Genomic DNA, 26,726 nt, shown 5'->3' on the forward strand with positions numbered 1-26,726 from the left:
ACAGTATATATATCTATATGATACTGTGTAGTGATAGTGGTGTATTGGATAATATAACTTGATCACCTTTTAGACTCTTACATACTACATTTTCTAGAGGTGAGAGATATTCCTTAAACTTTAACCTTTATAGTATGCCATAAAAGTAAGTTTTAAGTTAACTGGCTTGTGTTGTGTAATGTTTTCATTAAAGCACAGCCAGAGGCTAGAGCCCCCACACAGTGGTTAAGTGTGCCCGCTGCTCCTGCAGAGGACTGGGTTTGGTCCTCAGCACCCACACAGCAGCTCCCCACTACCTGTAACTCCATCTCCAGGGGATGTGACGCCCTCTGGTCTCTGTAGACTCCTTCACACACCTATAAACGTATACAAACACACATAACACATGAAAATTTTAAGACTATTGTTTAAAACGATCTCGCCAGGTTTAGGACTGGAGAGATGGCTCAGCACCTGCTGCTTTGCCAGAGGACCTGGGTTCAATTCTCAGAACTCACATGGTGGCTCACAGCCACCTGTAACTCCTGTTATAGGGGATTTGACACCCTCTCCTGGCTTCCGTGGGCACTAGACAGGCATGTGGTATACAGACTTCCATAAAGGGAAAGCAGCCATACACATAAAAACATAATTAGGAAGCAGCAAGCTTTGTATTTGTCTTTATAGATACAAATTAGATAGTAAAATCTTATGTATCCGAAACACTTTTTAAAAATTAAATATTTTTGTTTAAGGTTAGCCATTTTTCTTAATTTATTCTTATGTTACTCTCTTAGTAATTTCAAGTATGCTGTAAAATATGAGTCTCTGTCCTCACATGCTGTACCTTAGATTTCCAGAATACAGTTGTCTGCCTACTGAAGCTTTATGCCCTCTGACCAACACTCCTCATTGTCTCCATCTCCCAGACCTTAGCCACAACCTTCATCCTCCCGAGGTGGTTAGCTTCTATCTATGAACGAGATCATGTTGCATGTGTGGGTTTTTAAAAAAGATACTTCCTCAGTTTTTTATTCATGTGGTTGGTTTGCCTGGATGTATGCCTGTGCACCACATACCTGCCTGGTGTCTATAGAGGCCAGAAATGGGTATTTAATTCCCTGTGACTGGAGTTACAGACAATTGTGAGCTGTTATGGGAGTGTGGGAATTGAACCTCTGTCCTCTGGAAGAGCAGAAAGTGCTCCTGCCGGCTGAGCCATCTCTCCAGCCCTTCATATGTGTGTTTCTGTGATTGACACTTACTTACTTCTCACCATATCTTCTCAGCTCACCCACATTGTTGCATCAGACAGACTTCTCTCCTCTGTAAAGGCTACATACCCTTTTGTGGTGTATATACCGTGTTTTCTTTGTCCATCTCTTGGTAGATGAGGTTTGTTACTCATCCTGACTATTATGAATAAGACTGTAGTGATGATGGGGTGTAGACAACATTTTGAGTTGCTGATTTCACTTCCTTTGGGTTCCTATCCAGAAGCGAGCTTGTCGAATTATGTGCTAATTCTGTTTTTATCCCTTTGAGGAACCTCCATCCTTTCCATAGTAACTGTTTTAGTTTACTTTTCCATCTGCAGTGCCCAGAGTTTCTTTCTTATCCATGTTCTCAGTGTATCTTCTCCCTTCCTTCCTTCCTTCCCTCTCCTTCTCCCCTCCTTTCTCCTTCCTCCATTTATATACTAGTCATTCTTCCAAGCCTGACAGTATTTTCTTGAGGCTTTGATTTACATTTTCTTCATGGCTTATGATGTTGACCATTACACTATACTTCTTGGTCAGTGTTTGCCCTTTTTTGAGCATTATAATAATATCCTGTGATTTTCATTTTAATTTTTTATTAATATAATGTGTCACTTTTATTATATATATATTAAGCCTTCAATAGACTGTTCTTAAAGGCCTTGGATAAATTGCCTTTGATTTTATTGTATAATCGTTTTAATGCTGCACTAATGTTAGCTTGCTAATATTTTATTAAAGCTGTTTGCCTTCACTGCCATCAGGGGTATTGGCCTGTAAATCTCAGTTCTTTAGTTGCTTGTCTCTGCCTGTGATGTCAGGGAAACACTGGCCTTATCAGTAAGGCTGGTAGTATACGCTGGTCATCAGTGTCTTAAAGCATGGCTGGTAATTAGAAGTATTGATGGTAATTCTTAAATGATTGCAAATATTCACTGCCCAGATCATTAGATTCTTAGCTTTCCTTGATGAGTAACTTGGTAACTCATTGGTTTGCTATCCTGGTTTCTATTTCATAGTACGATGTATATTCCCAGAATTTATCTACATGTTTTCTAATCTATACAAATTTGTGGGGTATACAAAAGTGTTCATGATTTTTCATACTATTGTTCTCTGTGGCTTATAATTCTAAGTCTCAGGTTTTTTTTCTTTTGGATTTATGGAGTCAGGTAAAGACTTTTTCACAGAACTTCTCAGTCAACATTGGCCATACTCTTTTGTTGTTTTCTATTCTCATTTACTCTTTCTGTGAGCCTTAAGATCTTTCTTTGTCTGTCTTTGAATTAAGTTCTAGCTTTCTGTTTCCATGAGTGCAGCATTGGTTCTTTGAAGTTTTTCTTTTTACTTCTTGTGGCTTATAAGTTATTCTTTCAAGTTTTGTATGTATATTCAATGAAATTTGATCATATCCATATTGGTGCTATTAATATTTGTTAGCTTTAGCTTTTGATTTTTGAGAATTTGATATGTACTGTGTGTTGGTGACTATAATCTCTTTGAGGTTCTTTGGATCCTCATTTATCTCTACTGAAAATTCAGGAAATTTTGTGTCATTGCTGTTTAAGTAAGTTTTCTGCTTTCTTTTCTGCTCTATTCTTCTGCCTTAATAATACATCCATTGGCTTGGGAGTTCTTCCACCAAGTCTGTAAGCTTTCTTTATTCTTTGTTTTTCTTTTTTTTTTTTTCTGTAATTTCAAATGATCTTCTGTAAGCTCACTGCTTTTCTTTTTTTGCTTGCTAAAGCATGTGGCCCAAACTCTCCATAGAAATGTTTTATCATGTTTCTGTTCTGCCATATTGTTTAATAGCACAATTTTTTTTTGGTTCTTATATGTGGTTTCTGGCTTTTTTTTTTAATTCTTAATTTAGTCATTATAACTTTCCTAATGTCATTTCCTGTGTATCTGTTTTCTTATAGCTCACTGCACTTCTTTAGGATAGTTCTCTGAAAATGTTTGTCAGCTTCCTGTGGATGAGTGTTTCTTCAGTCAGTTAATGGTTCCATATTTTGTTCCTCTGTTTTCTTTGATTACCTGCAGTCTTTTTGTCTTTGTATTAGTATTTGTTCATTTAAGGAAGCAAGCACGTCTTCAGTTTTCAGACTGACTCTGGCAGTGACAACCATTTAGTAGTCATCAGGACCAGAGATCCTATGAGGGCAGTTCAGTGAGGTTCTTGGGTAAGTTTGATACTGTAATCCTGGTTCATGAGTCAGCAGGTGTGCAGGCATGGATTTTGGCTTTTTGAGAGCCAACATGTGTTATGGCAGACTTTGAACATGAGCATACAGGAACCACTGGCATGGGTATGATACCTGAGTGATTTCCCCAGTTACTTTTGATGTATGTACCTGTTGTCATACCTAATCAAAACTGTACTTCAATTTTTTTAATGGACAATATCTTTATGTTAGCTTTACTGATATAATTTACCATGAGATTTTTCTTTCGGTTTATAAAAGCAAACTAATCTTTTGGGTATGTGTATAAAATAATCATCATAATAAGACCAAATCTATTAGTTCATGAGAGGGAAAAGAAAGTGAAGTGACCAAGGAATTTCTGTTAGGGTCAGAGAAGTCAGCAGTTGAGTAATACAAGGATTATCTTTACACAGTGGGCAGTAACGTGCCTACAGGGCTGAACTCAGGCTGTCAAGCTTAGCGGCGAGTTCATTTCCTACTGAGCCATCCATCACACTGGCCTCGATCCAACGTCAGCCTTCTTACAAAGTTTGCATGTTTTATCAATTGCGTGAATATGCTTTATTTATTAGAATGAGAAGTACACACATTCATCCCACTTTTACCCCCAAGCTGTCTTCTAAGATTTCTTAACACCTTGCTGTTTTGTTTTGTCACAATTATAATTATTCAGGCTCACTTCTTGAATATAGTTATTGCTGATTTGGCAGTCAATCTTGAGTCAAAATAGGATTTTTTAAGCTGCTGGAAATGGAAATCTTTTACTGGAACCATCATGGTAGAGCCAAAAAAAGGATGCAGACAGGAAAGGGCAGCGCTTAACAGAACTTACCTTGTGTCTCCAGGAACTTGGAATTGAAGCCTCTTGGGACCTGAGGTGGTAGCTGCTGTCAGAATAGATTCTGCTGTGCACTCTATTGGGTACTAAGAAAAACCTGAGTGAAGAAAAACCTGAGTGAAGAAGGATTTCAGACAGCCCTTGTAATGGATGCTTGCTGCTCATTTCCTGTGGCTTCCTTGAGCTTGCTCATATTTAGGAGGCTTAGCTCAGGTAGCTGCAAAGAGACTGGATGCCTGTGATGCTGGTTGGTTGGAAGGTGGGCAGCTTGAAAATTGCCCTGCAAGTTCATCCAGCTCCTTGGTCAAATGTTGGCCAGTCCCTCTCCTGTGCTTCCTTGGCAGACTCCTCACTGTCTTCCTTAACAACCCCCTAAATTCATCACTGCATTCCAGTTTCCAACCCAGTACCCAGATGCTTAGCTTCCTGTGGGTTCTCCCATGGAGGAAGAAGTCAAGGACAGCAGCTTTAGCTTTGTGAGGAAAATGTCAAAATGGTTACATTAAGCCAATCAAAAAAATTGTCAAGTTTTGAAGCTGTGGCACGAGGTTTAGATTTCTTCTCACTGCCAGCAGCCATTCCACCATTTGTGCAGAATCTGCCAGAAAGACAGACATCCCTTGTAATTCCAGTGCCATCCCTGGATCTACTGAGACTTTCATGCAAAAAGCATTTGGCAGATGGAATTTTACTTCATAATTTTGAAGGGCATATAATTTATGTCACTTGAGCATTTGTAGATGTCTAATTAGAATATATTACACACCACAGCCATTCACTAGGTAGTTATGACCTTCTAAGAATATAAATCTGACATTTTCCTGCTTATAACTGCCAATGGTTTTCTAGTATGTTTAGACTTTTTTAAATAGGCATCTTCTCTCCAGTTTATGAGCTCTCCACCAGTGAGGCTGCCTATTAGAACCACTCAGGAAACTGTGAAGTAACTGTGTGAGGTGAGGTCTAGTTGAACATTTTAAACTGTAAGGACAGCTAGGGTTGAGAACCCCTGCTCTACCTGACCTGACCCCGGGTTCCCTCCCCTGCCTCTCCCTGGACGAGCCTCCTACTCATCCTGCTTCATCTCACTGGCTGCTTCTAGACCCTTAAGCTTGTCTGCTTTTCCTGTGTCAAGGCCCTCTTCACAGCCTGTTCTGTTCCCTTGTCCTGGAACGGCTTCCCTCTGATGTCTGCTTGCTTTTGACAGTTAGATTCAAGGTGGCTGTCCTTAGAGAAGTGTCCCTGACTCAGAGTGCATCTGCTATCACGTCCCATTGTCTTGTGTGGCACTGAGCATTATGTGGTGTCTTGTCATTCATGTCCCTACGTCTCTTCTCCTGCCTGTTTGCACGGTTTCCCCAGCATGTGCATCTCTTAAATGGTGTGCTCTTGGCAACTAGAACACTGGCCTGAACTCCAGGCTTTCAGCCTGTGACGTACATACATAGCTTTGAATGAATAAATAGATTAAAAATGTTGACTGTCTTTAAGTGATCAGCTAGCATAGATCACCCCCCCCCCTTTGATCAATATTATGTGGTGTTATAAGATGCTAAACTAAATTCCTATTGTCTGGTGGCATCATAGCCCTCACACCATCATAACAATATGTGTTTTGGTGATGCTGCTGTAATCATACCACTTGTGCTTCCAGACACTCAAGATACAGAACACACTGTTGTGTCCATAATACTTGATAACAAATGACTGTTCATTTCATGTTGTTTGAACATCATGCCCTAGGAGTATATGTATCATGTATGTAATCACATACAGCTTACTTGCATGATAGGCTATCTGATTTAAGTTTGTGTAAGCATACTAGATGATATTTGTACAATTAAATTGCTAAAGAATGCAATTCTCAAAACATTCCTGTTGTTAAACAACACTATGATATATTCAAATCATAATTATATATATGTATTGTTTCTATGTGTTGATTCACATTTGGGTATTTTAAAAAATGCCTGTCAGTGCCAGGCATGACCTCATTAAATTCTAAGGGTATCTTATGCCACCAATGATAAGAAAACTACAAAACTAAATTGCAGCCCTACCCAAAATAGCATAATTGAAAATGCTATTTGTTAAAGATGCTGCTTTTCACACTGGCAGACTAACAAGGATTGTGGTAATTTTGAGTTGGATCAAATGACACAGCATAGATGTCTTTGCTGAATACCAAACTTATGTTGTTAGGTAATCACATATCTGCATAAATCTTGTTCTTGCTTAATATTTGGCTTTGAAAACCAATCGCCTATAAGGCAGTTGGTGCACACGTCTAGACTAGATTTGCTGGTTTTTTTCTATCTGTCCCTCTATAGAGTTTATAGTTGGGGATAAAGTCTGGTTCTGTAACAATTGGTCTTTCTCATTAATGCTATCCTTAAGTTGTGGCGTTCTCTATAGACAACAGTAGTCATTTAGGCTAATACCAGGAGAGATTTATTAAAGGGTGTTAAGTAGGTTACAGCTTAGGGAAAGACAGTTTACCCAGTCTAGAATGACAGATCCAGGAAAGTTTCAATGACAGCTGCCTCTGCTGGCTGCCACCTTCCTTGCTTAGTAGAGCATGGCTTGCTTACAGACTGCCAGCTGCAAAAGCATTAAGGAAGGCTTTCTAACCTGTGTCGAATGGAAAGGATGCCAGGAGACAATTTAATTACACATTTTTATTTAACTTGTTAAATTATTTGCACCCACCCTGACCTTGGCTGTCTATTTTATTTTGAGGCTTTAGTAATATTTCCTTTAGTTGAATCCATCATTAATAAAACAATAGACTTGGGTAGCTATAACAAGAGACATTTTAATTACTGTGTTTGGTGAGTGCACATGTGTCATAGTATGCCCACACATGTTCACAGTGTGCGTGTGTGCATGTGTGCACGCATGCACACATGTGTGTAGGTCAGAGGGCAGTGTGGAGGAGTCAATTTTCTTCTTCCACAGTAAGTTCTGTGTATTGGGCTCCATTTGTCAGGCTTGCACAGCAGGTACCTTTACCCACAAAGCCGTGCCACCAGCCTGAGAGTTTTGTTTGTGTTCATGAAGTGAATCTGTAACTAGAGTAGAGTTTTTCCAAATAGATCCTAGTGATTTCAGTAGATGGGGATATATGTTGCAAAATTCCGTGAACTGTCCACAAAAAAGTAGCTGAAACAGTCATAGCAGGCTTGTGATGCTGAAATCTCACAATACACATAAAGGGAAACTCCTGTTTTTATGTGACAGATGAGAAGTTCTTTAAAAGAAGAACGTGAGGGAGGAGCATGAGGAAGTTTACTGGAACTTCGTAATAGATGAAAAGCTATTGTTGGCATGCCCTGTGCTCTGTTCACTGAGCTTGCTTAGGCTCTGTAAACAAGGCTTTGTCATTACCATGTTGTGTTTACAAAATCCTGTGTAGTCTCCTCTCATTGATAGGGACATAATACCTATTGAAGAGTTGGAGGTTTAAATTATCAGCTAATCTTAATGTATGCCTTTATTCACTGAAATCCAAGAGTTTCTTAGTGTGTATATGACCAATAGGATGTCTATATCTATGTCCATGTCTATATCTGTAACTCTATATATCTGAATCTATCTCTATCATCCATATTTGTCTATATATCTGTGTCTGCAGCTATAGCTACCTCTGCATATCATCTATATCTGCCTCTGTATTTCTATCTATCTATCTATCTATCTATCTATCTATCTATCTATCTATCTATCTATGTTTGTATCTCTTACCTGTCTATATCTGCATATTTGGTAGACTTAGCTTACAGAATTATAGCTAGTTTCTTTCAAAAACCAAAATAGTTGGTAGCATTTACTCATAATACTTACCAAAATAAGAAGTAACACATGCCCACTGTTAATATTTTATGTGATAAATAATAATAATATCACCTAGAGATATTCTGTCTTTAACTAAGACAAGATTTACGTATTTTTATTTTATGTGTAAGAGTGTTTACTTTCATGTATGTGAGAGTACCATGTGCTTGCCTGTTGCCTATGGTGACCAGACATAGCATCAGATCCTATGGAACTGGAGTTACAGGTAGTTGTGAGCCACTGTGTACTTGCTGAGAACTGAATCTGAATTCCCTAGACAAGCTGAAAGTGTTCTTAGTCACCAAGGATAGTTATATTTCATTTGTGAAATACAGAAGTAACAAGCAGATATAATTGAGGCCACTTTTTTATGAAGTAGTTAATATCATAGACACTACTTTGTGATTTTTAAAGAAATTGGGGATTTGGGTTGTGAAGTGAGCCTAGGACATGTGTAGTTGGTGGCTCTTCGCTCTGAAGTCTGCCTGTGGTTGGTTCAAGGAGACCAGCTCTTAAAGTAGAATCTCTCCCACGGAGATCTGTTGCTGCTTTTGTTGTGATGTGCTTTGTCTCTACGAGGTTCTCGTGCATACCCCAGGCTAATCTCTCACTCTAGATTCTTTTGTCTACTACTTGGAATCACAGACATGTGTCAGTGTGTCACCACACACATCTTATGACACTTTATGTTGGATATTACACAGTTTACATTCAAATTGAATTGTTCTTGCAATATACATTTTGTATATTTTTTTCTTAGTTTCATGGCCCTGTGACTAATTTTTTTTTACTTACTTGCATTTAATCTTGAGTATGTTGGACAAATATTCTAAAGTCAATTTAAATATTTTCTGTCTGTTTTGTGAGTTCATATATGTGGTAAAAATATGTATTGTTTTGGGGCCATATATGTTGATGCACACATTTAATCCCAGCACTTGCTGATCTGAGTTCAAGACCAGCCTGAGCTTTATAATCCAGCCTGGTCTACATAATCATGGTCCATGTCAACTGCATAGTGAGACCCTGTTGCCCGGCCTGACAAAGGTACTGTTTTAAACTGAGTGAGGTCATATTCTAAATGTAATTTGATACACTACTTTTTACCAAAGTCATTTTACTTCTTTACATATGCATTATAGTATAAAATTGTAGTTCTGATGTCAATATCAGTATTTACATTTAAAGAGAGTTAGTTAACTCTCCTTTATACACTGAAAATACAGACAGTTTTCTTTATAATGACATTATAACTTGAAACTAATTCTAACCTAATTTCAGCTGCTCTATAAGTAGCCATGGTTATCTTATTGATAACCATGATTATCGATTTCTGAATCTCTTAAGTATATGTTGGAAAAATTAGCTTAGATAAAAATATTCCAAAAATATCTGAAGCATGTTGTTGCTTTAGAGCTCAAGTCTTTCTTCTCGGATGCATGTGATACAGCTAACCTAATAACCTCGGATGTAACACAGCTAACCTTCTAATAACCTCAGATGTAACACAGCTAACCTTCCTATTAAGATGCAATTTATTTCTGGCGGGCTTTTCCTGCTTCAAAAGCATAGTTTAATAGGACACCAGACCTTAGGAGATGGTATGGGTGTTTTCATGGAATTAGAATGGAGGAGCTGCGTTGAATTTAGACGTTGGAAGCTTTTAAATGAGCTAGGTTTCATGTCCTGCTCTAAAGCCTTTAAAGAAATGCAGAAAAGGAAATGGTTGGGCTCTATGCCATGATTAGTGCTATTTTTATTCTCAAAAGTTCAAAGGTTTCAGGGAAGAGAAAAATATATGCAAAAATGGCATTTATTGGTACTAACATTAATTAATGTGCTTCTAAGATGCTCATTAAAAAGCAGGTTTAAGAAGTCTTCATTTTTCAATTTACTGATATATATATAGGTAGAAGAATAAAAAAATATATACACACATTGTGGTAGTTTGAATATGCTTGACCCCAAGGAGTGGCACTTTTAGGATGTGTGACCTTGTTGGAGGAAGTGTGTCACTGTGTGGGTGGTCTTTGAGACCCTACTCATAGCTGCCTGAAAGACACCAGTCTTCTGTTATCTTTTGGAACAAGATGTAGAACTCTCAAATTCTCCAAGACCATGCCTGCCTGGATGCTGCCATGATTTCTGCCTTTGTGTTAATGGACAGAACCTCTGAACCAGTAAGCCAGCCCCAATTAAATGTTGTCCTTTATAAGTGTTGCCTTGGTCATGGTATGTCTTCATAGCAATGGAAGCCCAAACTAAGACACACATGTACACATGAATCCCTGTACCTATATATGTATATGTTAAATAAAAATATTAGAACAATTACAGGGAATTAAAAGCCAAGTAGCCTATACATGAAAACACTTAAGGGGCTGGAGAGATAGCTTAGCACTTAAGATCACTTGGTATTCTTGCAGAAGACCTGGGTTTGATTCCCTATACCCACATAGTGGCTTCCAACCATCTATAATGGGATCTAATACCCTTTTTTTGGTGTACAGACATACATGCAGACAAAGCACTATATACATGAATACATAAATGAATAAATTTTTTTAAAAAAAAATAACAAGCAAGATGTTAAAAGAAACCACACTTAAAAATTTCATGTTTTACCAATGAGTATTTCATCTGAAATTAACTCTTATCCCTAAGCATTCAGGTTTTGCCATTGACTGGACTTGGTCAGGTCCAGTTCTATGGACGTTCAGTTTGCTGTCCTTGAATTTTAATGCAACTGAAAATACCACACAGAGCTGACTGTACCTTCTGATGTTACCTATTGTGTGGCAATGGAGCCAACTAGCTCCTTGAAGGGCTAGACTTTTGTCCTTTAGTACAGGGAGTCACTTATGAAAGTCAGCAGCACACATTAAAGGGGATACTTTTTCTCATGGAGTTTTTAAAATTAATAAACAATGAGCTAGAAATGAATGGCTTTCATGAAGGTATGCAGAAAGTTGAGGTGAGCAAATGAACTGGGCTAGTCTATAAAGTGCCATCCATTCTTTGTTTTGAAGACTAAATGAGGAAAGTTATATCTGTTCTATAGATGTGGTTTGCAGTAATAGCACGGGTTGATATTGATCTGTTACAACTCATTTGGTTATGTAGTAACAAATAATTATTCAGTTTTGCTCCAGTCACTATAAAGGGCTGACCAGCGGCCAGGTTAGAAATGGACAGTATACTGTGTATACTGTGCTGTCCCCCCCTCATCCCTTAGTGAATATTAACTTATATCACTGAGGTGGACGTTGTCGACAGTGTGTGCAGTAACTTGACAATAGAGTACTTTTAGAAGAAGACCGTATGGAGTGATTTAATATTATGCACCGAGTTGTGATTCAGGATATGCTGAGTCAAGAATGAAGAATTGCTTCTCCTGACAGAACAAAGCAGTAAACCCCCAACAAAACAACTCTCTGGGATGCTGAGCTTCTTATGCCAGAGGCAGGATATTCCTTGTCTCAGTTTTTGGAGGAAAAAAAACAACAAGATAAGAGCTGAATTGTGCCAGTGTGTTACCAGTTCTCAGTGTGGACCTGGAATTTTCAGTCAGCATCCATCCATCTCTTTTGCGAACATTGTCATGCTGCTTCCTTCCCACTGCCACCTTTCTAAATCCAGTAGGAGTGCGTTTTTATCATTGTTTCTGTGTTGTTGAAAAATTTCCATCTTCAAGGCAGACTCTCCCAGCCCAGGCAGTGCTGAGGTCATGCGTGTAGACTTCTGCATACAGTGCAGCACCCCACCTCCTAGCAGGTAGACTTCCAGCCAGGCATCGGTGCCAAAAGGACACAAGTTACCCATTTTCCCCCTTCTCCTCACTTATGGTACTCCACTGCACATTTTGTTTGTCCTTGAACAACTTCGTAAGTACTATTAGAATAAGGAGGGGTGTAAATAAATGAAATTCAGGTTCACATTAACTTCATTCCTTATAAAAGATTCTGTTGCCTAGGAGACATAGCAGGGTTATACATGTAATGTTAATAAAAACAGGGAGGTTAGCCCTACTCATTCTGACTCTACAGAAAGATGGATCCTACGCTTATGTGCTGCTTCAGAGTTTCTCCAGCTGTTTCTGAAACATAGCCTGGGCTTTGGATCACTGTGCCAGGACATGTGCTTATTTTACATCTCTGGGACAATATGTGATATGACTCTGTAGTGAATATTTTATCTGGAATAATTAATGTTGAGAGTTTTAAGTTAACTTGTTCTAGTATTTTAAACTATTTTACAAATGTATGTATTTTGTATGTGTATATACTCATGTTTGATTTTTAAAATAACTTGAATATGAAAATGACCTACTGATAGACTTTTGTTTATAAACTTTTCTTACACAAGAACAACTTAACACCCAGTAGCACACCCCTGAGGAGAGAGCCCCCTACCCTTCCATGCACCATCTCACTGATGATATGGCTAAGTTTAGTGTTGGCTGTGGTTAGCTGTCATTGTGGTTAGCAGTATGAAGTGATACTACTGCTCATACAGCTTGTATAAAACTTTAAATCAATAGTGGAATTGAAAAGTGCTGTTATCCCCTCAGAGCTCAGAGAATCCCTTGGAAGATGTGCAGAAATAGTATAAGATGTAGAAGGGTTGGAGGACAGGGAGAACAAGGCCCTCTGAATCAACTGAGTGAGGCTCATTGACACAGAGACTAAGGCCACAGCACAGGGATGGCAAGCGCCTGCACCAGGTCCTCTGAGTGCATCACATAGCTTTCAGATTAGTATTTATTTGGGACTTCTGAGTGTGTGAACAAGTCTCTGATTCTTGTGCTGTACTTGGGGCTCTTTCCCTTCTATTGGGTTGCCTTGCCCAGTCTTGATGTGATGGCTTTTGTTTTATCTTATTACATTTTATCTTGTCAAAAAAGACAAAAAAAAAAGGGAGTGGACCACTATTAAATTGTGGCCTACTTACTTTTATATTGCAATTACAGAACCATGACCAAGGCAACTTATAAAGGAATTAATTAGGGCCTTCCTTATAGCTTCAGCAGTGAGCTCCATGACCATCATGGCAGGGAGACTAACCACAGCATGGTGCTGGAGCAGTCGCTGAGAACTTAGAGCTGATCTACAAATGGGGCGTGGGGCTGAGGGTGGGCAGGTAGGGAGAAGGAACACAAATGGGAAACGGTTCAGGCTTTTGAAACCTCCATGCTCACTCTCAGTGACATACCAACTCCAACATGACTACACCTCCTAATCCTTCCTACACATTACTGCCGATGGGAAACCAAGCATTCAGATATATGAGCCTATGAAGGCCATTCTCGGTTTAACCACTACAAAGAATAAGAAAAATTGGTGATACCATGTTCAAAACAGCATTCTAAGGTTATGGAGCTTGGCTGAATTTGAATGCTATGTTTAAGAATGTCTTCATGGGACTGGAGAGATGGCTCAGTGGTTTAGAGCACTTGTCAGTATTATAGAGGACCTAGTACCCACAGTACTCCAGGTCCAGGGAATCTAATGTCTTCTTCTGACTTATGAAGGCACGCATGTGCTGCACATACATACATGCAGACAAAACACTCATACACATAAAATTCATAAATCTAGAAAATTATATTATAATTATATTATAATTATATTATAATTTAATATAATCATACTTTTGCTTCTGAAGTCATTATCTTTTAATGGTAGTTGTATTTATTTTTTTTAATTTGACTATCCCATGTAATAGTGCATTATACAACAATAATTCATTTGATCACATTGGCCTTGTTAGCCTATGTTGTCTCCTTCTGACCTATGCTGATTGAGTTCATCTTACTAACTAGCTTCCCTTCCACTTTTTTCTCTCTTATTTGGGGGTAAGGGACATGACCCAAATGAATGTGGTTTTGTACAGGAGCATGGACATGTTATCACTGGCTATGCCACTGAAGAGAATGTTTCTACCTCTGTCAGCCAGTATCCATATCTTCAGGGAGGGATGGAACCCATGAGACTTCCTCCCCCATAATGAGGTGTTGATGGGCCTATATTGTATAGATTTTTGCAGACAATCACAGCAGTGACACATGTGGACGTTAGCATTCCACACCTCTTTCCTCCCACTGCCCTGAACATGTTTTTCTCTCCCTCCTTCTGCAGTATTCCCTGCTCCTTGAAGGAATTCTGCTTATGACTGAGTACTCAATAGTCACGTATTCTCAATGCTTCAAACAGTTGTGAGTCACCACTGCAGTACTGCAAACAAGAAGCGTTTGTGACTGCTCTGGGCATAAGCCTACTTACTTAGGAGGCAGTTTGATGGGCATATCACATCCATTAAAGCAAGCAACAGAAGACGTTTCTCCACTATGGTCTATGACCTTCCAGGGTTTCAGCACCAGCTGTGAGTTACCTTCTGGGTAACAGGCCCCAAATCCAAAAAGGAAAAAAGAAATCCATTGTTTGTCTCCACAACACACTTGCCAGTGCTGTGCAAGTGCCCCATCTTGCTGTAGTCAGTAGTGTGGGATCCAGGACCTACAGGGATGATGCTTCCAGCCCACTTCCAGCCTAATTTCTCTGTGTCCTGTGACCAGGTCAGGAGGTGTTGAATTCAGTACTTTTTTGATAGTGAAGCCATTAGAAGAAATAAAGACTCACATCTTAATTTTGGTTTTAGTGAGAGTGTTGTTATAAATATTTGTTTTCTGCTTTAAAAAAGAGTATAAAATTTTGAATAAAGGTGATGGTAAAGGTTTCATTTTGTTTGATACAACAGCACAAAGTATGTCTGAATCTGCTGAGCCATCCTTCCCAACATTAGCACATATAAGGAAATCCTGCTTCTGTTAAGGCAGCACATCACTTTCCTGTCGCTTTACACAGTACAGCTCTCACTGGCTGGCTTGACTTTGCTGCACTGTTTCAGTGCCAGTGTGTGATGTGTGGGCCCTTAGCTTGCCTTTGGAGTGTTGTGCTGTTGTTTCTCAGTCCCTGCACTTCACATGCCCTCCTTCATGATTAGCCTCTGTAGGTCCAAGGAGGCATGGGCCCCAGGAGGGCTTTTCAAAAGGAAACCTACATGCTTGATAAAATAGTCATCTCTGAGTGCATGGCTTCTCATTGTGCAAGAGAACACCCACCCTGTGATCCCTCTAGGAGTCCAGTGATGGAGTCTGATTCCATTAAAGTGTGGTAGTAATTATTGCCATCATCCTTTGAAAGAGGGAGTACTAAATAAAAGGAGAAAGAAGGGAAACCCTCATTCTTACATCCAGCAAATATGTAATAAGGGGGAAAATACCTAAAGCTTTCTGGTGATATTTCTTTTTGGATTTGAGAAGACATTTTGTTTGTTATATGAAATATGCTGTGCAAAGACAAATGTGTGCAGAGAAGTGTCTACAAGACTAAGTAAGCATTGCATAGGACTCCAACATTAATTCTGCATATTCTTTGCTGGTGCCTGGTTTTAGGATATGACAGCGCGGGACCTGCTACAGCAGCGGTACACGCTCCCCAACGGTGACACTGCCTGGCGTTCCTCACCCCTTGTGAGTGCTGCTCGGGAAGGCAAGCTGGTCCTGTTGGATGGCATCCACCGCGTCAACGCTGGCACACTGGCTGTATTGCAAAGGTTTGTATCACAGACAGTCTCCATGCCAACCCAAACACTGAGTTTTCGGGTCCTGAGGAATTTACAATTCTATACTCAAGTTGAAAAAGATACTAAGTTGAATACAATATTATGAACATCTGGTTATAAACACATGCCTATCAGACTCCCAAACCCCTCCTCTGTGGCAGAATTTGCTGTGTAAGAGCTGAAGGATGCCAGCCTGCCAGCCAAGGTTCCCAGAGGCTTACGGACGTAGATCAGTATGTGCAACAACCACACATCCCAGACTACACTGGAGCTGAGCTTGTCGGAATATTGTTTTACTGTTTCATTTTTTGAGAGAAAAGAAAGATTTAATATAAAAATGTATATTTATTTGCTTATTTCACTCAGTTGGCACAGAGGTGACCATTTCTGTAGTCATCATTTTTTTTCATTTTGAGTGAGAAACAGCTATCCACACATTTTAAAAACTCCAACCTTCTAGAATTTAATGTCGGAAGATTCTCTGTCTAATTTCTGTGGAAAATCTTCACAGCCTGTGTCATTTCAGAGGTTACTGATGCTTTTCATTCCTTTTCTCCTACATGACTTTTTAGTCTGACTTACTGGAAAGTGTCAAATAAATGAAATAAGCCATTTCTTCAACCAGCTAACCACAATTTTTATCGCTGACGAGATGCAGACACTGAGTGGAATGAAAGACTCCAAATGTGTTGTATTAATCTTGCTTCAGCCTGTGTGGGTTTAAAAATAGTAATCACAAAGTTTTGGTGATTTACCACATTTCGTAGACTTATAATTTAATATTCTCTGCCAAACAGATAAATGTGAATACAAAATAAGAAAAGACTCAGCCCTCTCTTGTTGGCTGTCTCTCAGGTGTCTGACCAAGGATAAAAGAGCAGCAACAGCAGCAAGGAGCCTGTGCTGCACTAACCCAGAGGCCCCAGTGTCAGCCTCTGGCCACCTGCAGGATGGAGCTTTAAAAATACAGTGCCTGGCCTCTGTCCTTCTCAGTTCTTGAAATCATTGATTCAGGACGGAGTTTTGAACATGTGCATTTTGAAATGCTGCCTAGAAATTCTAACTTACATTCAAGACTGAGCAGTGATGTTAAGCATCTATTTTAAATTACTTGTTCAATTTTCACACCAACTATATGAGGTTGTTATTGTTGTCTTAATTATTTTTGCCTTAATTTTATAGTAAAATTTAGATAAACGGAATGGTTCTCCCTTTTCTGATTATTCAGCAAGTTGGACTTGAACCCAGGTCCTCCAGACTGCGCTGCTCATAGTAGCTCATAGCTACTGCATTAGTCTTTCCCCTCTGACCTTTGCAGACCTAGCAGTAGAATCTTACATAGTATGGAAGGCTAGTTGCTATAGGGCTGCCTTGTAGAGGAGCAATGGAGCTATTTCAGAGGCTGTTGACATCTTAAATTTTGAAATTCCAACAGTAGAAATATTTTAATAATACTTTCCCTTTAAAAGTTGCATTAGATTCAGGAGTGTGTGCTAACTGGCTTACACATGAATAGATGCCCCATGGTTGACCTGAGACACTCATTCAGCTGTTTCTTTTTGTCTCCCATCTCCTCCTTCCCTTCTTCATCTCTCGTCTCCTTCACACCCATCTCTGGCGTTTGGGACTGCTCCTCTGCAGAGTCCAGTGTGTCTGCCACACATAGTGCATAATGGCACCAACTATGTTACAGCTGTGGAAAGTACAGCTGAGAAAACTGTCAGGCTTGCCTGCCAGCAGTGACAGGCATGCTGACATGGTGACTGAGTGATGCTGCCTCTCCTAACATCATTGATGAACTTGTTTCCCCAACCTCTTTCCCATCAGACTAATCCATGACCGGGAGCTCAGCCTGTATGATGGATCTCGGCTACTGAGGGAAGACAGGTACCTGTGCTTGAAGGAGAGGCTACAACTGACGGATGAGGAGCTACAGAACAGGTCATTTGTAGTACACGGTTATCAGTTTGTTTTTTAACATTTATTTATTGTATATGCATGGACGTGTAGGTACACATACTACAACTCACATACAGAAGTCAGAGGACAACTTGAGGAAATCTTCTGTCTTCTTCTTCCAGTTGGGTCTGGGGTATCAAACTCATCCTGAGGCTTGGCAGCAAGCACCTTTACCCTTGGAGCCATCTGGCCAGCCCTTGAGCACATTATTGTTATCGTTAACTTACTGCTAAGTTGAAAGTAACATTCCTTACTTTTAGCTAAGCTAGGATCAAACAAAACAGTAACTGAATGGCTTAGTTTGGTGTCTGTGGATGGGATAGCCTAGCACTTCCTAAACCCCAGGTTCTATCCAAACTCTGCTGTCTTCGTAGCTTCCACGGTATTAAGAAGCTAAGCTAGCTTTACTAGGAAGTCATGGGCATAACTATGGGTGTCCCCGAGGCATCATTGGCCCTGCCCCCACTCCTAGCTTCTTTACACCTCTTTCCCTAGATAGAACAGTCAGATACAATGGCTGAGGTTCGATTTGACTCTGTAGCAGGAAACAACATGAAAACATTTACAAAACAAAAATAGAAAAGATTAGGGCTGGGAAATGGCTCAGAAGTTAAGGTACTGTTTGCACAGGCTGGACTTAAATTTGGATCCCCAAAACCAAGCCAGGTATGTGTCTATAGGGACTGTAAACCTGGCATGAGACAGAAGTTTAACCAAGACAGGCACATCTTTGAAACTAATTGTCTGACTACCTTAGCCAAGTAGATAAAGTTTTGGGTTCAGTTAGAGATCCTGTCTCAAAACTGAAGGTAGAGCTGGGGTGCAGATGTGCCAAGGATGCAGCTGAAGGCCAACCTTGGTTTTCATAGTGAGGTCCAAGGCAGTCAGGGCTACAGCAAGACCTTGTGTCAAAAAAATATAACAAAATAAAAAAGGGAGCACTCAGCTGAGGAAAGTTGACTACCTCTGTTCTCACACATGCACCTATGCTAACAAGAACACACACAGTACACACCAGAAGCTCACCGAACCCTTCCAACTTCATAGCATCAACCCAGTTTCAAAATAATATTTGTCTTCCTCATTGTTTACTAGCTCTTCTGAAGGCCATAACCTTGGGCGTGTCCAGAATTGGGGTTTTACATTTTCCCCAGGCAGTCATATGCCTAACCACCTTTAGAAATGTTAAAGTTTTCTTGTATTGTCACAGTAATTAAGAATAGTGTGATGGCCCAGTATACCAGACACCAACCACACCGTCTCTCTGCAGGAAGCACAGACCAAAACAGAAGTACTTTCTTTAATGAAGTCCCTTTTTGGAAAGAGGGAGTATAAACTCGTGTCTATTCTTGCTGGAGTCTGATGCAGAGAAGCAATACAGATTTGCAACCTATACCTGCGTATGCTTAGATATGCCCTACTAGTTTTTATTTTTAGTTAATATTTTGTTTTCACTGGATGTTATTGAATGTTGAAAATAGTTCACAATCTCTCTGTCTTTATTAATTACTAATGAATTGTAACAACATTTACAGTTCTTAATAGAGTGCATTCTGCAGGCGACCCTTTATCCTTACTATGTTAGAACTGGGTACAATATGAACATTCTCTCTGACCTTCCTAGAAGCTGCAATGTGTTTTTAAACAGTTAGTTCATAAAAGAAATCAACAAATTTGAGGGAGGTCCCAGATTTTATGTGTTTGGTTCCTAAACACAAGCTTTAAGGAAATTCTGATTTTTGAAACTGAACGTTTTTATGGTCAAGGAGCAGTGAGGTGTAATTACATTGTATTGTGCATTCTGTTCGTCTTTTGATCCAGGGAATACAGCTTCTCGCATAGATTCATTCAAGACCAAATTGAGACTAGCTTTTCAGCAGGAGAATAATTTTACTTCTTATCCTTTACCACAAACTGTTCTTGTTTCTAAAGAACTTAGAAAGGAGTCTTTTGATCATGGTGATTAGATGCAGCAATACCCACTCACTTACCTGTGATGTATTTCCTGCTTCAGTCCGTGCTCAGCTCCTGTATGGTGTGTATTAGGAATGTTTCCATGCCGTGCAGTCCTTGCATGGAAAGAATGGAACTTGGGCCCTGTGCTCACATCTGTGTAACTTGTTGGTTTTGATGGGAGGATTAGTATTATGCCATAGAGGCCAATTTTAAACTCCTGTTGCAGCCCACGGTCTATGTCGTTATAGAAACCTTCTGTATCAGTCTTTTAAGTTATTTAAATATGTTTTCAACCAAGAGGTAGTGTAATTCCCTTCAAAAGACTGGGGCTTATTGAAGTCTTACTTCATGAGGAAAGAGCTTTGTTTAGGTGTGCTTGATCTGTGGCAGTGCATCTTTATCATATCCCATTTGATCATTTTTGTATATGCTTATGAATTCATTACCACAACCAAGAGGATGAGCAGATTTATGTTTCTTGAAACGCCTTGTGGCCTTGCTAAGGCGGCCCTCCTATCCTCACCTCCCTCTTCTGTCATTATGTACAGCTTGTTTCCTGTGTAGTCAGAATCACACAACACACTATGCACTCTGTTTTGCTAGCGCAATTCCTTTGAAATCACCCATGTTGCAGTGGTTTGTGTTCATCCTATTCCATCTTATTTTATTTTGATTATGTTTATTTTTGGGTTTTGAGACAGGGCTTCTGTTTGTAGCCCTGGTTGCCCTGGAACTCACTTTGTATAACAGGCTGGCCTTGAACAGCAGAGATCCGCCTGCCTTTGTCTCCAGAGTGCTGGGATCAACACATGTGCCACCACAGCTTGCTTCTTTCCATTTTATAATGAAGAACATTAGAAAAGATTTTACATTCTCAGGCTCAACTCGTACCCACAAACATATTAAACCCCAATAGTCTTCAAATAGTAAAAAAAAAAAAAACAAAACATTTTTAGCTACTAACATCTTTAATCCTTAGGAAATGATTCATATCTATCTGAAGGAAAAGCCACAGCTTACATTTTATTTGTTTTTGTTGTCATTATTAAGTTTTAACAAAGTTAGACCTAACCTCGATTTTATATCTTTGTAGTCTTTGTTTATGTACTTGTAGTGAAGAAGTACCGCTTCAGTCCTTCAGCCTCGGGATTACCACCCAAGGGCTGCTGCTGCACCCTGACAGATTCTTCTCTCTAATTTGCAGAGTTAGGAAACTTAGGATCAGGAAATGACTCCCTGTGTAACTATTTATACACTAGGAAGCCTTCAAGGAGACCCTAGAAGACTAAAAGGTCCTTGTCATCCTGTTATTCAGTGGTTTGGTGGGCTGTTTTTATCATCACATGTACCTTTCGGCCCAGCACATAAGCCATATCAGGACTGGTCCTCTTTAGGTTCATAGCTCCCTCCCTTCCATGCTTGTGAGAAGCTATAGTAAAAAGCAAGCTGCAGACAGTGGATGTTCCAGGCAAGGACCACCCCCACCCCATGTCTACACTCACAGCCCCAGCTTCCCTTGGCTCAGTTGCTCTTCTTCTAACTCCACAGCTTAGCTTGGCTACGCCGCCTGCTCCTTGGTTGGAGAGTACTCACTAGGCTTCCCCTTTGGCTTGTCTGTTGGATTTTAACTTTTATTCCTAATTTGCTGTCCCTCATCATCTTTTTTTTTTTTTTTTTTTTTTTTGGTTTTTTGAGACAGGGTTTCTCTGTGTATCCCTGTCCTGGAACTCACTCTGTAGTCTGTAGTCCAGGCTGGCCTCGAACTCAGAAATCCACCTGCTTCTGCCTCCCAAGTGCTGGGATTAAAGGCGTGCGCCACCACCGCCCAGCTTGTCCCTCATCATCTTAAATGAGAAACTGTATCTGCAGCTTTAATTTTCTGCAGCCAAATCATGCTCTATGCCCTACCTTCTGCCCAGCCGCAGCTAGGAGTCAGAAGGATCAGGGGTGAATCTGGCATGTATAATTGAATCCCAGGAAGTCGTCTGTAGTTAGCAATCACTTTAGCTGAAGGAGAACTGTGGTAACTGGCCTTTTCTAAGGATCCCACATGTGGTGTCTGCTGTGGTATGAATGCTCAACAACTCTGAGACCCCTGGAGACATGAGGGGGGCTGAGCCTGTGTTGTATTCCTTCTCTGCTTTCCCAGAACAACTTCTTCTGATACATCATTCCAGACTCTTCTAGAATGTATACACACATGCACACGCATGTATGTCTTCTTTTTAAAAGTTCTCTTATCTATTAACTTCTAATAATTCACTCAGTCTTACATCTCTAGGATGATAATTTCCAAAGTTGCTTCTCTCTCTTATGCAGTCAGGACTTAGAGCTGCCCACTGTAGAGTTGCCACTTTCTCTCCTCTGAACTCTTCAAAGTTTTAATTTCACACACACCCATCTCTCAATGCTCCAGCCGCCTTATCCTGTCACTCTTAGGTTCTGCAATTGCCAATGGTACAATGCCAATTTCATAGCTGTATTTTTGTTTTCCTCAAAACGTTAGCAAGCATGTGAACTTTTAGCTATTTTTTTTCTCAGCAAGAACTATATTATCCTCTAAAAAAAATGTTTTGTTACTGCCTACTCTTAGTAGGATTGATTAAAAACAAAACTCCAATTGTACCATCTACTTGTCTGGACCATAATACAGGGAACTTACTTTCTGACGTCCCCCAGACACTCAGACCCTTCACTGCGCAGGAGAAGTGTCATGCTTTTCCTCCTCTGAGTCCTTGGATACTGACATGCGTCCACAGATTTCCTAGCAGAGATTTCTTAAATCAATTTTAAAAATTTAATGTTTGTGTCAATGACAAATACCTTTAGCTTTCTTTACCTTTTTAATTACTAAACACTCTCTTGCTGACCTAATTATAAATTTAATGTGACCCCATATGCCTGACTTAAATGACTGTATTTTAAAATATTTCCCCACCCCAAATGATGCCTATTAGTTTCTCTGACTCATACAGAGTAGTCTCCTTGAAAACCAGATTTCAAAAGGCTTTATTGACTATATAAACAAGGAGGATCGATGTAATGACTATAAACTTGGTGTGGTCGAATTTCAAGGGATTTTAGAGCAGTCACTGTGAGGGCTAGGGTTTCATGAGCACATACTGTACTCTTAGTAATTATTTCAGTCTCTTACTCTTGAAATCTTAGGACTCTTTTTCCCAAAGCCCTTTCTTTGGATGACAGCATTGACATTATTAATAGAATGAGAGTTTTATTGCTCAGCTCCATGCCTCATGTCCCGGTTTCTATTGTAAACATTTATGTTTTATTTTTCTCCTTCTTTCCTTTAGGTCCATTTTTCCTATCCACCCCTCCTTTAGAATCATTGCATTGGCAGAGCCCCCAGTTGTTGGAAGCACAACACAGCAGTGGCTGGGACCAGAATTCTTAACCATGTTCTTTTTCCATCACATGAAGCCACTTGTGAAAAGTGAAGAACTGCAAGTGATAAAGGAGATGGTAAGAGTGAGGCCTGCTGTAGGCTGGGGTCATGACGCTCTCACTGAGGCTGCCAGATCCCTGCAGACCGTAACCCTCGACTTACATGAGTGCTCCCTGCAGCTTTTCTGTGTCCACTGTAGCCAAGCCTTGCGTTTCGCTCCCTGGGAGCTCTGGAAGTGTACTGTCTCGTGGGGCTGCACGGCCCGTGTTAAATAAACCATTGCAAAATGCAGTTTCCCCACATACATCAAGTAGTCACTTGAGACCCATTTATCTAATGAATTAGGTAGCAAAGAAAAAACACATTTTCCAACATCATAGACAGTTCTGTTTGTGCTATTCTGTATTATTACTAATTAACATTTTACATAAGTGAGGCCATTGCTTAAAATACTAGGATTATTGTTTGGTTTGGGGGTCTGTTGTGAGCACAGTTATGAATGAGAGCGTAGTCTTTAAGGATCAACAGTTTAGTTCTAAATGCCGGATTTTTACTGTTACTATATATCGGCTTCCAGAGCTCAGGTAGATAGTCATGGTTTCTTCATCTGAGAATGAGAGTAATTTTACGCTCTACACTACAGGATTTATTTTTAAAATAAGAAATGTAAGGTATTAAAATAGAATTAGGATTTTTTAAAATTCTAGTTACTTAAATGACTAAAGAAAGTATCAGTATATTTTCAAAAATGATTACATGATGCCACTAATATCTTTTTCTTACTCTAAATTAAAAATATTAACATTATTGCTTAAGTAGAAATTATTTACATTTATTAAAATTATTTATTTACATTAAAGTTTTTATAATTAAAAGAAATATGTGTTATCTGTGCAAATACTCTTCAGAGTTCATTGAATTGAACATGGCCATACTGGATTTGAATTCTTGGCAGATATCCTGCCTCAGCCTCCCAAGTGTCATTGGGCACCATACCCAGCAACTATGTGCTTCAAAAGTCTTTGAGAAAGATAAATATCTTGAACATTCATTTTGAACACGGGAATCCTTTTGGGCCACCTAGTAATTTGGATGTAGGCATATAATATATACATTACACCAAAATTCAATGACGTGTATGAATTAATATTCTACTGTGTGAGTTTGATTTCAGTAAGAAAATGCCTAACTTGGCTCTGAAGAATCATAGTGAACCTCACAAAGCAGGAGCTGGGGCTCACCGGTATGCTAGATGCCAGCTTCCTGTCGTCTGTGGTCTGGTTGCATGCAGAGAAGGGTGGCTTGGTTTTATTCACCTGGCTGTTTCAAAGAATGCCAGGCCTCAGGTGTTTGCTGAACAAAATGAAGTGGTAACTTCATGACTTCAACGTGGACCAAGTACTCGAAGACTATCTAAAAGCACTCTTCTGGCATTATTTGCTGAATGTCCTCATTTCTTCCTGCTTTTCCTTGCTTCCCTCATAAAATAGGTTCCGAATGTACCTCAGGAAGCGCTGGAGAAATTGCTGTCAGTCACTCACAAACTCAGGGAGACCCAGGATCCCACAGTAAGTCTGGGCTCCCCCTGCTCCTCTTCTGTGGCTGACCTGCTCAGTCTTTAGCTGCTGCTCTTGCCCCATATGCTGTGCTTTGCCCTGTGCATTAGTGTAACCCTGATACCACTGCCCTGAGCATTGTAACCCTTCCTGACTGAGCCATGGAGAATGACAGAGCTTCAGAGGACTCAGTGAGGTCCTGTAGCTCGGCTCTAGCCCTCCATCCTGTTTGCTGCAGAGCACTTTCTATTTTTCAGCTGTTGCCTAGGCCTTCATCATCTTTAGCTTCTAATTTATCTTTGCTGACAGGCTGTTCATATTTCTATTTCAAGAAAAAGGCAATTATTCTCTATAAAAAATTAGTTAGTTGTATGTGTGTGTGCATATATGGATCAGAGGACAACTTATAGGAATCATTTCTCTCCTCCCACCATGTGGGTTCCAGGGATCACTCTCAGGGTTGTCAGGCTTTGTAGCAGGCACCTTTACCCACTGAGCTGTCTCACTCACCCAAGGGCAATAATTCTGTCTTTATTTTTATCTGTAAAATGGGACAATAACCTCAAAAGACAAGTATAATAATTAAACATAAATGCATATGTTTCAAAATTTTGCTTAGTAGTTGCTTAATAAATAATAGTTTCTATGTTGAACTGGATGCTTTAGGCTCATTATAAATTTAGCATATATAACTATCTCTTAAATAACTATCTTTAACTCTGTTCCTGTTCCTGATTTAATCTGCTGAATTGCCTAAATTCGAAACCTTGATATCTCTTGGTTGGTGCTTTTCTGATACGATCACTTATTCTGAAAGCAGGTCTCTCCAGTGACCATGAGGTTGACTCTGCTGTTATCTGCAGTCAGCAATTGTCCTTGTATCAGACTTCCACAGTTTGTCCTGGAGTATTACTTCCTCTTTATTGACCCTTCGCCAGTAACTCTCACTGCACAGCTTTCTGCTAGTTTCCTGGAAAAGCTTAACAAATTGCCATTACTACTTTAACAAATTATGTCATTTGATAAAGACATGTTTGGTCTGGACAAAAGATTTTGAAATCAGCCAAAATGGAAGTGTCAGCAAAGCTGCACACTGGGGAGGCTCCCAGGAGAATTCTTAGTTCCTTCTCCTTTGGGGAGACTGCCGCGGGCATTCCTCGATCTGTGGTCACATTGTGCAAGCCTTCCTCTGTATTCCCATCACCTCTGCTGTATCTGGATTGTGTTTTCTTCTGCCTCTTTACAGAGTTGCATGAGATTGCATTTAAGGGAGTCACCAAATTAATCCAAGATATTGTCGGTAATGTCCTTTTTAGTAAAATTTTAATCTCATCTTCAAAAACATCTTTGACATAAAAAGTAACATTCCTAAGCTCTGAGAGAGGGAGAGAGGGAAAGAGAGAGAGGGAGAGAGGGAAAGAGAGAAAGATATCCAGTTAGCACAGCTTTCCTGCTAATTACCTCTGGGACCTTACCTCATTTTTCCCCATTACTGTTTCCAGCTTTGTTATTTTTGTTGCTGTTACTAAGTTTTAAAATTTATTCTTAGGTTATTTCTTATCTGAGTACACTGTATTTAGACTATATCCACCCCACTGCCCTCTCCTACTCTCCCTGTACCCCAGTCCCCGTCCCAACTTCATGTCATTATCACTGTCATGTTTTTCTCCTCTCCCCGTCCCCGTTATAACCCACTGCATCCAGTTAATGGTGCCCATGTGCACATGGCTTTAGGGCGCCACCCACTGGGGCATGGGCAACCTACCATGGGCTCCACTATTGAAGAAAAGACTTAATTTCTCCCTCCTCAAGTGGCTGTCAGTTGCCAATAGCTCCTCAGCTGGGGTGGCTCTTCCTGAGTCCCTTCCCTCTTTATGCTGTAGTGTTGCCTGGCTTGATCTTGAGGAGGTTTGCTGACAGCCACAGCTGCTGTGACTTCCGGAATGCAGTGGCCCTTCATACCTAAAGGATGCTGTTTGCTGGCTGCAGCCTTCATCTGTTTCTGCCCCTTGGAATCCTACTGTCCTCTCTTCTACAGTATTCCCTGAGCGCCTTGGAGAGAGAGAGAGAGAGAGAGAGAGAGAGAGAGAGAGAGAGAGAGAGAGAGAGAGA

The 26,726-nt window shown here is 40.0% G+C and overlaps 1 protein-coding gene across 1 annotated transcript in view; it reads left to right on the forward strand.

Annotated features, from left to right (window-relative positions):
• Vwa8 (von Willebrand factor A domain containing 8) overlaps window positions 1-26,726 on the forward strand; it is a 315,245-nt gene that overhangs the window by 102,494 nt on the left and 186,025 nt on the right. The window contains exons 13-16 of the mRNA XM_028752706.1: window positions 15,571-15,731; window positions 17,568-17,681; window positions 22,967-23,135; window positions 24,549-24,626. Of these exons, the coding sequence (XP_028608539.1) occupies window positions 15,571-15,731; window positions 17,568-17,681; window positions 22,967-23,135; window positions 24,549-24,626 (522 nt within the window). The remainder of the gene's footprint in view (window positions 1-15,570; window positions 15,732-17,567; window positions 17,682-22,966; window positions 23,136-24,548; window positions 24,627-26,726) is intronic.

This window comes from Grammomys surdaster, unplaced genomic scaffold (assembly GCF_004785775.1).
Source record: "Grammomys surdaster isolate TR1022 unplaced genomic scaffold, NIH_TR_1.0 125934, whole genome shotgun sequence".
Lineage (NCBI taxonomy): Eukaryota > Metazoa > Chordata > Mammalia > Rodentia > Muridae > Grammomys > Grammomys surdaster.